At 48.7% G+C, this 14,163-nt stretch overlaps 1 protein-coding gene across 11 annotated transcripts in view; it reads right to left on the bottom strand.

Annotated features, from left to right (window-relative positions):
* GRIK4 (glutamate ionotropic receptor kainate type subunit 4) overlaps window positions 1-14,163 on the bottom strand; it is a 476,655-nt gene that overhangs the window by 165,806 nt on the left and 296,686 nt on the right. For all 11 annotated transcript variants that reach the window (XM_054440160.2, XM_054440159.2, XM_063671507.1 and 8 more), the window contains 2 exons: window positions 9,612-9,709; window positions 5,173-5,338 (listed from right to left, as the gene is read on the bottom strand). In XM_054440160.2, the coding sequence (XP_054296135.1) occupies window positions 5,173-5,338; window positions 9,612-9,709 (264 nt within the window). The remainder of the gene's footprint in view (window positions 1-5,172; window positions 5,339-9,611; window positions 9,710-14,163) is intronic.

The following is a 14,163-nucleotide window of genomic DNA, read 5'->3' as shown; positions in this document are numbered from 1 at the left end:
TTCGAGACCAGCCTGGCCAACATGGTGAAACGCTGTCTCTACTAAAAATACAAAAAGTTAGCCGAGCATGGTGGCTCACATCTGTAATCCCAGCTACTCAGGAGGCTGAGGCAGGAGAATCGCTTGAACCCAGGAGGCAGAGGTTGCAGTGAGCAGAGATTGCGCATTGCACTTCAGCCTGGGCAACAGAGCGAGACTCCGTCTCAAAAACAAACAAACAAAAACAAACAAAAAAACTCAGAAAGAAATACAAAAGCAAGCATTAAAAAAATAATAATAATAAAATAAGGCCTGGCACAGTGGCTCACAGCTGTAATCCCAGCACTTTGGGAGGCCGAGGCAGGCAGATCACCTGAGGTCAGGGGTTCGAGACCAGCCTGGCCAACATGGTGAAACCTGTCTCTACAAAAAAATAAAAAAATTTGCCGGGCATGGTGGTGCATGCCTATAATCCCAGCTACTTGGGAGACTGGGGCAGGAGAATCACTTGAACCCGAGAGATGAAGGTTGCAGTGAAGTGAACTGAGATTGCACCACTGCACTCCAGCCTGGCCAACAGAGTGAGACCCTGTCAAAAAAAAAAAAAAAGAAGGAAAAAAATAAGATTTGAGCCACGTAGGAAGATAGCAGGGAAATACACGGCATGTTATACCTGTGGCTCCGGGCCCAGCCTAAGGTCAACAGGTAGATCCGTGGCAGGGCTGGATGATCTGACCAACAGGCCCTGGGCACCCACAGTGGTGAACCCCAACTCTCCCTTGGAAGCCCCCCAGTAGCCAACTCCCTCAGGCTCTGTGAGCTCTGACCAGGAGGACCACGCCTGGGCTGCTCACCACATCTTCTCCCCCAGCCTCATCAGAAACAGGCACTTGCAAATGTTCTTTTTTTCCCATTAAAGAAAAATAATGTAATATACAATATCTCTCTACTTGGTCCAAAACCTGCTTATTAAAAATCTACTTTTGGGAAGGAAGAGAGTAAGTGGCATGATTCTCCATGGAATTATCTCCGTTATGCCTAATTTTGATGGCTGGAAAATAGAATTAGATTCTGCTCCTAATTCTACTCACAGTGTCTCTCGGCCCTGCATTAATAAGGAAGATGGAAGAGTGTCTCCTTCAGAGCTCTGAGCTGCATTTCCCTTCGGTCCCTCATTTTCTCATCCCTTGATTAGATTTTTAATCCTCTTTGCCCTTGAACTTCTGCTCTGCTCCACCTTCCCTGCTCTGGCCCTGGAGGGTAGGGACTGCAGTCCCTCAGCAGCCTCAGCAGGTGAGTTCCAGCAGATCTGTGTGTGTGCCTGCCAAGTCCGCTGGGATGTGGGCTGGCCCCTACTGCACCTGGACAGGCACATCTGCTCCAGAACCTTGTCTGTGCTTAGCTGTCCTGCACCCCTGCTCGAGGGAACAAGGGCACATGTTGTTCAGAGAGATCTCTGCCCTTCCCTGAACACTGCACCCGCCAGGCAGAGCCCACCCTTGAACCACTGCTCTGGGGCTGTTTGTGCAGACCATGATGGTGGAAAGGGTTCATGGAGAGGGAAGAGCCAGCTTGAGGATCAGAGGACTAAGATAAAGTCTTAGCTTTGCCATGTACCAGCTGTGCGACCTGGCATCCCTTAATACCTCCAAGACTCTGTTTTCTCAGCTCTGGAATGACTGGGGAGGAGGGAGGTAAAATGGAGAAATATTAAGTGAAAGTGCTTTGCCATCTGCACGGAACTGTTTGAATGTCAAGGAATGTCATAATTCTAATGGGAAGAGCCCTGGGCTGGGAGGCAACAGTATTAGCATAGTGCTTAGTGTGTAGTAGATGCTTAGCAAACATCTGAGCAACCTGTTTCCCAAAAGCCCAGTCAGAGCTGAAGCAGAGGAAACAAGTCTCAGCCTAAAAGCAAGCCAGATTGTGACTAGACGCAAAAAGAACTTCCTGTCAGGTTGGTGAGATATTGTACCAGCATTGAGGAAGACTGCAGGACCATCTTTGCCTGGAGACATTTGCGGGTACCCTCTGTCTCTTAACAACCCCGCTGTGTACACAGGGTACACCAGTTCAGTCCTGCCAAAATGGGCATGTGGCAGTCAGTTCTAGGGGAGAATCCTTGAGCCTGTTACACCGTTCGATGGTCCAAGGGCACCACAGGAGGAAAACCACCCAGTGGAATGCAGAGCTTCCCACTGTGTTCTTTGAAGCGGGAACATCCTTCATGCTGTAAGATCAGCATTCTTTTTTGGCTCATGGTCAAACTTATTTGAAAGAAAATGAAGCTAATACCTGTTTTGGCCACAGGACATCTGAGCGTGTCCATGCTAATGTGTATCGTCAACTTCCTCCACTAGGAGGAAATAGAATGAAGGGTTATCCAAACATTATTTTTTTGCCATAAAACTCCTGGTCCACAAAACACGTATCATCAAAGCCGAGCTGTCCTGTAGAACTTTCCTCAATTATGGGAATGTTCCACACTTGTGCTTTCCAACACAGCAGCCACCAGCCACGTGGCTACTGACCACTTGAAATGTAACAAGACTGAAGAACTGGATTTCTAAGTTTATTTAATTTTAATCAATTCATATGTACACTTAAATAGCCATACGTGGCTTGCGGCTACTGTGTTGGTCAACACAGATACAGAGGAAACCCATTTGATAAATACAGGTGTAATGACGATGGTGCACTGCACTGTGATTCAGAGAATCTGGATTCAAATCCAAGCTCTACCACTTACTAATTATGAGACTCTAGTCAAACCAAGCTACCTTCTGGGCCTCCCTTTCTTCTTCTCTAGCTGAGGGGGTTAGAATCTATGTTCACTGATCTCTTGCCAAACCCCTTTTATGGAAGCCCTGCTGGAGAACTCCAGTGTATCTCAATTATCATTTTACTGTCTTTTTTTTTTTTTTTGAGACAGGGTTTCACCCCTGTCACCCAGGTTGGAGTGCAGTGGCATGATCTCGGCTCACTGCAACCTCCACCTCCAGGGTTCAAGTGATTCTCGTGTCTCAGCCTCCCGAGTAGCTGGGATTACAGGCGCGTGCCAACACGCCCGTCTAATTTTTACATTTTCAGTAGAGACGGGGTTTCTACCACATTGGCCAGACTGGTCTCAAACTCCTGACGTCAAGTGATCTTCCCACCTTGGCCTCCCAAAGTGTTGGGATTACAGGTGTGAGCCACCGCACCCATTTTACTGTGTTAATTGCTTTATGACCATTGACCCTGCTTAGTTTTCCAACAAGTCTGCTTCATCTTTGAGAACAGAGGCTGCGTGTTGCTCTCTTATGCCGTACATAGAGTGTAAGGGTGCCCAGCACTCAGGAGATGCTCAAAGATGCCTGTTGACTGCCTGAGTGATGGACTGGAGTGCTCTTGAATGCACCCAACTTGCTGGTGCCACTCAGGGTCTGCCTGTTGAACAAGGCTGTGAGTTCAACTTTCTTTCTCCATGTCTGAGGGTCCCCAGCTCCTTGAGTCTAATTCCAGTTCCCAACTCCTTTGCCCTTTTCAGGGACCCAAAACCAGTTGTTCCACAAGGGCACACCCATGATGAGAACTGCCTCTCCTCAGAAGACACTCCTCAGAGAGGACCTTCAAGGGCTCGCAGATGACACAGGACCAAGTCCGTGTTCCTCGCCTGCTACAAGGATCTCTGCTCCCTTCCCCAGCCTCTCTTTCCATCTTTATCCAGCATGGACTCTAGGCTCCAACCTACTTCCCCTAGGCACAGCATCAGGATCCCTGCCTCCCTCTCTTGCTCCCCATCTGGCATGCCCTATCTCTTTTCCCTCCTTTTCTAAATCTTTTTTATCCTTTGAGATCCAATTGAAGCCCTGCCCACATCCAAAAGCCTATCTAGCACCCTGTACTCAGGGACCCTCTCCTCGACTGGCCACATTGCACATTTGACACTTAGCATAAAGCACTCTGGGCCTTCTCAGATCAGTGGCAAGGGCCCTGTTTTCTCTGCATCCACTGCAGGGCTCTGGAAGAGTTTTCGACTCGAAGTGAGGAGGCCTGTATTTGAGTTTGGACCCTGGTGCTTAAGTTGTGTGGCCTTAAGCAAGTCATTTCATCTCCTAGAGTCTCAACTTTGAAATGGGGAGATCTAACACCTCCAAACCCACTGGGTGATCACAGCAGAGCTGGAACTCAGTTCCTTGATTTCTTGGGTAGCACAGATTAAATATTCAATAACATTGTATTGGATAAATGAATTAAAGCACATGCCAGGCACAGAGGTCTGGGAAAGTAGGTGGTTCTGACTCTTAATAGAGAGGTGGCTTTTGTATTTGGAGACTGTGGAGATTCCAGGATGCAGGAAAGACTTGAGAAGGCAGAGCAATTCTGAGAAGCCATAGAAAGGAGCCCTAATAAAGATGGAATCGCTCTGCAGTGCAACCCATAAAAACCCCCAGGTAAGCCCTGGACAGGTGAGCTGCGCAGGACACAGGTGCCTGGGGCTCAGGCACTGGACTCCAGCAGTCGCCAGTGGCCAGCACCTGTTTGACCACATGTGGGTACACAGCTGCTGCCGGGAGCACACAGATGCACAGATTTGCTGGAAGGTGCTGGCTTAAATTAGCTAAATCTCATAAACACTAAATTTATGTCACAAATTGACTGAGAGTCATAGAAAATACATTTCCAAAACCTGCATTTGCTAAAAAATGCTTTATCAAGAATTAACCTTGGACCTTGTTCCATCAGCAAAACCTGCTCTCCAGGAGAAGAAGTTCTTCAACCCATCAAGTACAAATGCATCCAATTTTATATGTTCCCTCTCTCTCTTTTTGTATCTCCTTGACAATGAAGCTGAGAATGTGGGAATTGAGTTTGCAGATGCAAAAAGGCTTGGCGGTTGGCCAGTCTCATTGTAACCTAGTTCCCCTCACTTCCACTCATGCCCAGGGAGTCCTGGCAAATAGTACTCCTGGATGGACTCCCTCCCCATCTCTCTCTCTCTTTCTCTCTTTTTCTCTTTCTCTCTTACACACACACACACACACACACGGACACATGAGCATGGGAATGCCCCAACCCATTGGTTATCAGCCCTGTGGATCTGAAGGAAGCCTCCCCTTCCTGGAGGGTCTCCAGCCAGGGGCACAGGGAATCAGGCCAAAATCAACAAGACTGGACTGTCTGGGGCGGAGCCAGCCTGGGGAAACTTACATTCTGCTTTGGCACAGATGAGGCAGGCGGTGGTGCAGTTGAAGAAGTTCAGGATCCCAGCTACAGCCACGCTGATGTCGGTGTTGCTGGGGTGGAGGTTCAGGGTTGTGAATCTCTGGAACTGGAACTTGACGAACTCCTCTGGGGCCACTTTGAAGTGAGGCACCTGGCAAGAGGAGCAAAAATGGACAGCAGGGAGGATCCAGGTGGGTGAAAAAGAAGAAAGAGGGATGAGTGAGCCGAGGCTGCGGAGGGTGGGTTCTTTTATGTAACACCTTCGCCAGACACCAATGGGAGAAGGAGCTCCCAGGGCACCCACTCCGTGGGAGGAAGACGAGAGATGACATCCCTGATGACGCTTCAAAGAAGCAGCCCTGGGACAGAAAACTATTTGTCCAGAGACCCGGATGAATGTACCGTGGGTCTGCAAGCTGGGGTCTGTGGTCCTGAGAAGGCAAAAGAATCCATCTTTATTCTCAGAGGAACTGCCTGCCGCTGGCAGAGAGACAGTTGGCTCTTGAAAGCATAATCCTTAGAATATTTTATTTGTAGTTAATACATCAGAGCAGAGATGGCAGAAAGAGAAAAATCGCTACCCTGGGACTAAGAGAAGAGTCCCATCAGCCCAGCGCAGCCAACAGGTGTATAGTAAGCAGCTCCCAACAAACTTCAGTGGGGAATGCCCAGGGAGAGGAAGTGGGGCGGGGATGGGCTCCCGCACAGACACACATGCGCGCACGGAGGAAGGAAGCCCTGCAGGCGGAGAAACCATCTAGAGAACCTCTGAACACAGCCAGGTAAATAAATACCTGGTTTGGCTTCATTAGGACAGTGTCAGCTTCCCTCTGCATCTATTACTGACGTTTCCAGGACCCACTGTCCTGCCTTCTGCCTCTCTTCTCCCAGGAAAAGATCTTAAGAGGCTGTGATGGCTGCTTTATTGGCGGCTTAGGCTATTTGGTAGGTAATAGGAAAGTTACAATGTAATAATCTGCCATCCGCCTTGATTTTATTCTTCCACCTTCACCCCTGGTGTCCACAGCTGAGAGAGATGAAGCTGAATATCAGTGTGTATAGATGTTAAAGCAAGGAAGATCAATAGTAGACAGCAGGAAGAACTTCCTGGTGGTGAGTAGACTGGCTTCCAGAATGGATTATTCAGAAATGACTGAAGAATTGTCTCTGCCTGCTCTGGCCCAGAACTTATCCTGCCAAGAGTCTGGGAAGATGTTGGGATGGTCTCTGTAGTATTCTCCTACTTTATCCTTTTAAATTTCTGGGAGAAGTCAGCTGGAGACCAGATCTCCTCTGAGACTGAGGTGGGAAGAGGATAAAGATTTAGCAGAAACTAGGGAGAAAATTTCTGAATTCAACTAGAATTAGCCTTTGAACCACCGGGAGAGGGCAACCAATATTTTCCAGCAGAAACTGAAAAATGCAGAATAGGGGAGAGTCTGGTGAGTTATGAAAGGCAGTTCTAAAGAGTGAAATTGATCTGTGTCATAAGGGATCTTTCTTCCCGCTTGTATTTTGTATCCCATCCACCCTGTCTAAAGTGAATAACAAACAGACCTTGAAAGGAAAAGGTCACAAATAGGCAAGATACAGGGGAAGGCCAGACAGGGGCAGGGTAGCCTGGCTGGCTGGTTTGAATGTTTGAGCACCTCTGACCAAGGTCATCCCTGTGTAACCCTCTAGCCTACCACATTCCATTAGCAGCGAACCCAATAGAGCACAACCCATTAGCACCCCCTAGTACTGTGGAGCCCTTAGAGATACCGTGAATCCACGGATCCTAGAGATGGATGGGAAGGACCCAGGAAGGTGAAGAACAAATGGGTTTTGGAGTCTACAGACTTGGGTTTGCATCCAGGTTCTGCTGTGTGATTTTCAGGCAAACCACTTAACTTGTCTAAACATCATTAAAATGGAGATAACCACAGGTGCTTCTTATCCTTTGGGAGGATAAAATGTGAACCTGTGTGTAGGGTATATAATAGCTCAATACCTAATGTATAATAAGTGCTTGGGCAAGGCTCTTTCTCCTTCCTCCCCAAACGTAGGAGCTCCCGCAAAGCTCTTGGAGTTGTGTGTGCAGGGGGTGAGGGTTGAGGAAGGAGAGCTGATAGGGAGCCTTCAGCACAGTCTCCTTGAAGCCCTCTGGGCTCTGCTGGGTCCAGGCAGGGATGGCCCAGCCCAATCCTGGTCCTCTGGTTCCCTCTCTAGGACAAGATCAATGTATACTCAGTGTGCAATTGCAAATGTATCCCAGGAAGCTATCACGGAGGTGTGTGGGGGACAAGAAGAGATGAGCAGAATGGAGAGGGGAGCAGCAAGGCAGAAGGCAGCCAGCCACGAGGGCTGCAGAGATGTCAGCAGCATTTAAAGGAATGGACTCCTGGGTGAGAACTCCATTGCTTTTCCCTGGAGCAGGGGAGAATCAGCGTAAGGCAGTTCAGCCTCATAAAACATTAAAATAAATGTATAATCTGAGCAGAGAGGAAAGGCTGCTCTAGAAGAAACATAACCAGACAAAGGCGGGTAAGTGTCTGGCCACTCCCAGGGCAGTGCAGTCTGGCTGGCTGGTCTGGCACAGGGGCAGAGGAGTTGGCTGCAGATCAGGGGCTTGGCCTCTGGCCTGAAATGCCAGACAGGGTTAAGGAATATGTTGGCTGAGATTAAATAGCCACTGAACCCCAAAAGGAGGCCATATTGGAGTGTGGCTTGGGGGAAGACATGATGCACAGCAAAGACTGTGTGGTGGGGGAGGAGGGAGAGAGGAGGAAAGAAAAAGAGGATGCAGAAGAGAGAAGATGGGGAGTCGAAGTCTTGGCAGCCCCACTTGGTGAAGATCAGAGCCACTGCTAGAATAATGACCTGCCATAGATTTAAGCTGTTTCTCAGAGTGCCGCAAGAAAGACGTAAATTACACATGAGGTCTAACTTCCTGGGCCACAGCCTGGGAGAGGCTGGGAGGGACCTAGTAGGACAGAGCTCCTCTGTGGCCTGGGCTGGCCTCAGAGTTGTATTTGAGGATATGTGACGGGGAGGAGGATGGGGACTTGTCAGTCCCAGCCCATGTAAGAAGGCTCAGGGGTGCAGTCTACAGAGAGAGGCCCAGCTACTGGAGGAGCAGGACCAACACGGCCAGGACTAGGATTGTGGCACTTAAACGTGCACACAATTCTGAGAGTGGGCTCATAAAATCGGGAAGATAAATATTCTTCTGCCCAAAGCCTCAGGGACTCACTGAGCCCTGGATCATAAGAGATAGTGGTGGCATCAGAGGGGTAGACTCCCAGCAGGCGTGGGGTGGGCAGAGGCCTGTCTGTTGCTCCTGCCCTGGCAGGAGTGGCTCACTGAGGAGGCATCCAGTCCCTCCTGCAGCAAGTGCTCCTCCTATTTCTAAGAACTGGGTCCTCCTGAGACTAGAGCTTCTGGAAGGCTGAGCCTCCAAGCCTCTAGGGCAGAAGCAAGACTGAGCCTTCCTCCCATGTCCCTGCCCCCGCCCCCACCCAGCTCCTGACCTCATGCCTGACCACCAACCTCCATCTGCCTCCTAAGGACCTGGTGGGAAGGCCCTTGGGGCAGACAGGGGCTAAAGGGCCACTTTCTCACTGTCTCCCGAGGATATATCTGAAGGGGAAGGATTGATGGATCCAGGAAGGACCAGGAAAGATGCCAGCACTAGACAGAATCTCTGAATTTCTGAGTTTGTCTTCTCCGGGGAAAAAGGAGGGGGGATGTTGGCAGAATAGGGAGGGGGGCAGTCACTCTGAAACTTGTCCCCTACCATTTTTTTCTCCCATGGAAACAGAACTAGAGCAAATGGACTCAACACTTTGAAACTGGAGAGCCTCCAGTTCGAGTCACATCTGAGGAAGAATGTGCTGCTTGAAGAAGCAAACACGAATTGGTGAATGAGGAAGAAAGCAAGATAAAATCTCTTTTCTAGAGAACTTATATGACAGAGGCTTTCAAACTTTATTTTAGCAATAAAATGTAGCAACGCCTTCCCCAAAGGCATTCTTCCCCAGAATCCCGATACGTAAACAGATAACCATGGAGCTGCTCACGTGGACACGAGAGTGGACGCTCAGACTTCTGCCCGCTTGGCCTGCCATGCCCACCACCCCTCCAGCCTCTCCCTCTACCCACCACCACCAAGAGGCCGCTGGGGGCACCGCCATGGGACCCTAAGACAGGGAGGAGCTCCGCTTCAAATTCCTGCTGTCTGATACCTCCTCCGAGACCCCTCCATGCAAACATCTTGGAGCAGGGCAAGCCCACTGTTTCTGTATTTGTATTTATGTTGTTGTTATTAATGACACCAACCCAGCCTTGACAGGCTCTTCCAGCCCTTAAGAGTCAACCGTATTTTTGGACCCTGGGCACAGGCTCCAGCACACAGATATTCCCCAGCCCCGCCTCACACTCACCTCCTTCTCTCCACAGATGTTGCTGATGATGGAGCTGGAGGCTGGGCTGGACGATGGCCCGAGGACAGCGACCACCCCCTTGGGGAGGATCTGACACACTGCAGCCGGCAGCAGGGACAGGGAAAGAAGCAAGGCACTCATCAGATCGGGCTTGGGCCACGGCCCAGTCCTCTCCTCTTCACCCGCTGCCCCCTCACCTTCTGCTCACCCGCTGCCCAGGCCCCTGCTCCAACCCTTCCAAACCCAGAGTCTCTCCTTCTCCCCTGGACGACTGGGCTCCAGGACAGTTTTATTGGAGTTTATGGGCAGCACTAAATGAGGAAATGACCCAGGTTATGACAACATATGGCCACAGCCAACAGGGTGTATAAATTGTCTGGACTGTCACCGAAGGACAGAGGCTAATGAAGCAAACCTGCAGATTCCATCCCGCGGCCCGGCCTGGCCTGCAGGGGGGTAGGGGGAGCCCCAGCACAGCTGATGCATTAGTGCCCCCAAATATAAAGAGAGTCTGGGAGGAGGAAGACAGGCAGGCAGGCGGAGGTACGAAGGAGGGCGAGGATGACGCAGACAGGAAGACAGCAGGTGTGGCTAAAGTCAAAGGGAGCAGAGGCAAGAAAAGAGGAAAGAAAATGGGAGGCAGAGAGAGAGAGCGAGAGGCAGAAAGAAGTCTCATCTGTCAATGCCTCCGCCGTTCACTTCGTCCCGATGCCTGGCACGTTCCCTCCCCCAGGTAGAGCAGGTCTCGTCCTGACAGACCAGCATGCCTGGCATCTGGCCTTTCCCTCCTGGACTGAACACTCACTCACCTGTCTGGGATCAGTTCCAACACCACCTTCTCCTTAGACCTTCCTGGGCTTATTTATTTATGTATTTATTTACTGAGATGGAGTCGCACTCTGTCACCCAGGCTGGAGTGCAGTGGTGCGATCTCGGCTCACTGCAACCTCCGCCTCCCAGGTTCAAGCAATTCTCCTGCCTCAGGAGTAACTGGGATTACAGGCACCCACCACCACGCCTGGCTAATTTTTGTATTTTTAGTAGCGACGGGGTTTCACCATGTTGGCCAGGCTGGCCTTGAACTCCTGATCTCAAGTGATCCACCTGCCTTGGCCTCCCAAAGTGCTGGGATTACAGGCGTGAGCCACCGCACCCCACCACTGGGCTCCTTTAGATGGAATTAACAATGCCTTGGGCTCCCAAGGCCTGGGGTTCATGCCTCTAGTCTAAGACACTGTATCTATTTTGGTTTGTTGTTTAGAGCTCTCCTCTCACTAGATTTCAAACCTCTTAAAGACAGGAACTGAGCCACATTTACCTCCCAATCCCCACTTCTCACCTCTTCAGTGTCCGGCACAATGTCTTCTAGATAGTAGGAGCCCAGCTCAGATTTGCTGAGTGAATGTGTGAAGGAATGGGATGTGTAATCAGAAGAGGGGGAGAGAATCTAAGATTTTAAAATGCTAGAGACTGAGAAAGTAAGGATGGGAGAAAGAGGGAAACACAGGGAGAGAGAACAGGAGAGAATTCTCAGTGCACACACTGTGGTATCAGAGCCAAGAGGCTGCCCCTCAGAAAACGCAATTGAGGTTCTCCACTGCATCCTTGTCTGCAAAACTCAAGGCTTAACTCCATATGTATTTTCTTCCTACTTGTATTAGGAGTCAGGCAGAGCAATTTCCCTGGCCTAGCAATTGAGGTTAAGGGACTAGTACAAGGTTTCTTATTGAGCCAGCTGCAAAGCCACACCTGCCACGTGGACGCACTTTCTTCTGGGTTAGAGTTCAATACAGCCAGGTGATCACCTGAACGGGGTACAGGCAGCAAGGCAGAACACCAGGGTTCAAATCCCAGCATTGCAATTTACCATATGAACTACAGATCTCGGAGTCTTCTTTTAGCCTATGGCTTGGGCAGGCATCCCATAACATCCCAAAATCTCAGCTGACTGGAGGACTCATCAGTGCTAAGTGTCTGGCCAAAGTAGTGATGATCAGGCTTCATCTCTGAAGAGCCTCTTCAAAGTCCAAGCTATTTCCATGGTGGTTATCTCATGTGACCTCAGCCAACTTAACTCTTACAGCCCACTAGGTGCTTGAAGTTCATCATCCCATCAGATCCCTACAACTGCCTTGGGGGAGTGGGGTCTTATCTCCTGATTTTACTGGTAAGGATACAGCACCCCAGAGACATGAAGTGCCTCCGCTCTGTTCACACACCTAATCAAGGCCAGAGTTGGCATCTGGATTCAAGTCTCCTGACCCGCATCCAGGGTTCATGTTCCTCTCTCATAGTCACTTACTTTGTCTGCACTGCTCCCTGCAGCCAGCCACTCCTACACCCAGCTCTTCTCAGCCTCTTACACTGGAGGTCCCCCCGCCCACCTTGACTACTGAATCCACTTTCTCCAAGGTCACCATGACCTGTTATCCCTTCTCATCTTGTTCTCTTTCTGCAGCACTTGTTGTTCTGATTGCATTGTTCTTTAGAATTTCCTAACACCGTCCAATCTGGATTTTCCTCCAGTTCTCTGGTCAGTCTTTCAATCATTGCTGAATCCTCTTCCTTCTCCTACCCACCAAATTCAGGCTTTACCCATGACTCACTCTTCCTGGGCCATTTTACCATTGCCTACAGCCTCCACCCTTGTCTCTGCCCAGATGACCCTGCACTCTCACCTTGGTGCTGGGTCACAAAGTCAAGTTCCAACCACCTGCTGGACGTTGCCACAGGGCCTTCCCTCTGGCATCTCACACTCAGTTCTGTAAGAGCTTGGAGTCTGATGCATGGCTGTCTGGGTTTGAGTCTCTGTCACTTACTAGTTTCGAGACTTGAGCAAATTATCAAACCTCTGGGCCTGTTTTCTCACCTATAAGATACTAATAACACCTCTCTCATAAGGTTGCTGTGAGAATTAAAGTGAATTAATACTTAACATTCAGAATGGTACCTAACATGCTACATGACCCTTTTATTATTATCCCCACCATATCAGATTTGTTATATATTTTTCACAATCTAATTGGATCTCCAAACTTCTATGAGGAAAATTCATTTTTATCTCCACTTTACAGCTGGGGAAACTGAGGCCTAGAAAGTTTAAGTAACTTGTTTAAGATCACACAGGTAATATAAGGTCGAACTGGGCTTGAACTTGGGGATCGACCTGGCACCAAAGCCAGTGCTCTTACCCACTCTACTTTACTCCTCTTATCTCCTCAAGCTCAAAACCACAGTCATCCTGGCCTCTTTCTTGCCTCCCCTCACTAAAGCTGTTCTCCTGCTTTACAGGTCAGGAGCCAGGTTCCGACCATCTGACCTGCTCACTCTCTGCCAGCCCTTCCTTCCTACGTCTACTGCCATGGTTCCAGGTCAACCCCTCTTTATAACCTGCCCTTCTAAGGGATCTCTCTGTCTCCAGGATCCTTCATTTCCAATCCATTCTTTAAACAGTGGGGCAAATTATAGTCCTAAAACGTAGATCGGAGTGCTTCCCCAAGGCAGAGAACCTGTCTTATTTACGTCTGTGTCCTCTATACTTAGAACAAGGCCTGACACAGAGTTACAGGGCCTATAAACAGTTGCTGAACCACACTGAGGCCCACTCAACACCTTCCATGCAGAATTGGAAATAAACTAAATGTATAATCATAAGGGAACAGCTATATAAAATGTGGGTTGTATGCCCAAATGGAATATTATTTAGGCATTTAAAATACTTATGAACAGTTTATAATAGTATTAAAAATATTTATGTAATAATATTAAGAGACAGAAGCAGGATATAAAATTATATGTACATCTATATGAAGGCTACAACTAAGCAAATACAGAGAATACTTATACATTGAGGAATGATTATGAGATGTTATTAAAGACTACATGTACTGAGTGTTAATTATTGCCCGTTCGAAGCACTCTTACGGGAACTGATGTATGTAATTCCCAAAACAAACTGATGAAATAGGTACTATTACTGTCATTCTCATTTTACAGATACAAAATCAAGACAGAGAAATTAAAGAGCAGAGTCAAGATTCAACAGCTCCACCCATTTCCCCAAAGACCAGCCCCTTAACCACTGCACCACACAGCCATCCCCAGCAAATGGCAATTAACTGGGATGTTTGTAGATTGCCTTGGCCATTGGAACACTGAGTTATTGTCTTCCCTTTTTTCATTTCACTACTTTCTACAATGAGCATGTATTCCTTTTTATAACATATTATAAAAAATACAATGCTATGATAAAAACATTCTTCTGATGAGCAAGTAAAATTCGAGTGACTCTGGTCTCCTTAAGTCCTATCTTTGCAGCCCCTTCTCCCACCGTGCCATCTCCCGCTGCATGCCAGCTCACCTAGAACATATTCTGTACATATTTTCCTGTCTGATCCTGTTCCCAAATGGCTATCTCTAGATCAGGGGTTCTTAACCTGTAGCCTGGTGTCTGTGGGTAGAAGTCAGGGGTCTGTGAACACTTGTGGGGGGAATTACATCATTCTTTTCTCTAACCCCTAAGTGAAATGTAGCATTTCTTTCCACTTTGAAT

Source organism: Pongo pygmaeus, chromosome 9 (genome assembly GCF_028885625.2).
Source record: "Pongo pygmaeus isolate AG05252 chromosome 9, NHGRI_mPonPyg2-v2.0_pri, whole genome shotgun sequence".
In the NCBI taxonomy this organism is placed as follows: Eukaryota; Metazoa; Chordata; class Mammalia; order Primates; family Hominidae; genus Pongo; species Pongo pygmaeus.
The sequence above is the reverse complement of the archived record's forward strand: the minus strand, read 5'-3'. Positions and strand labels throughout refer to the sequence as shown.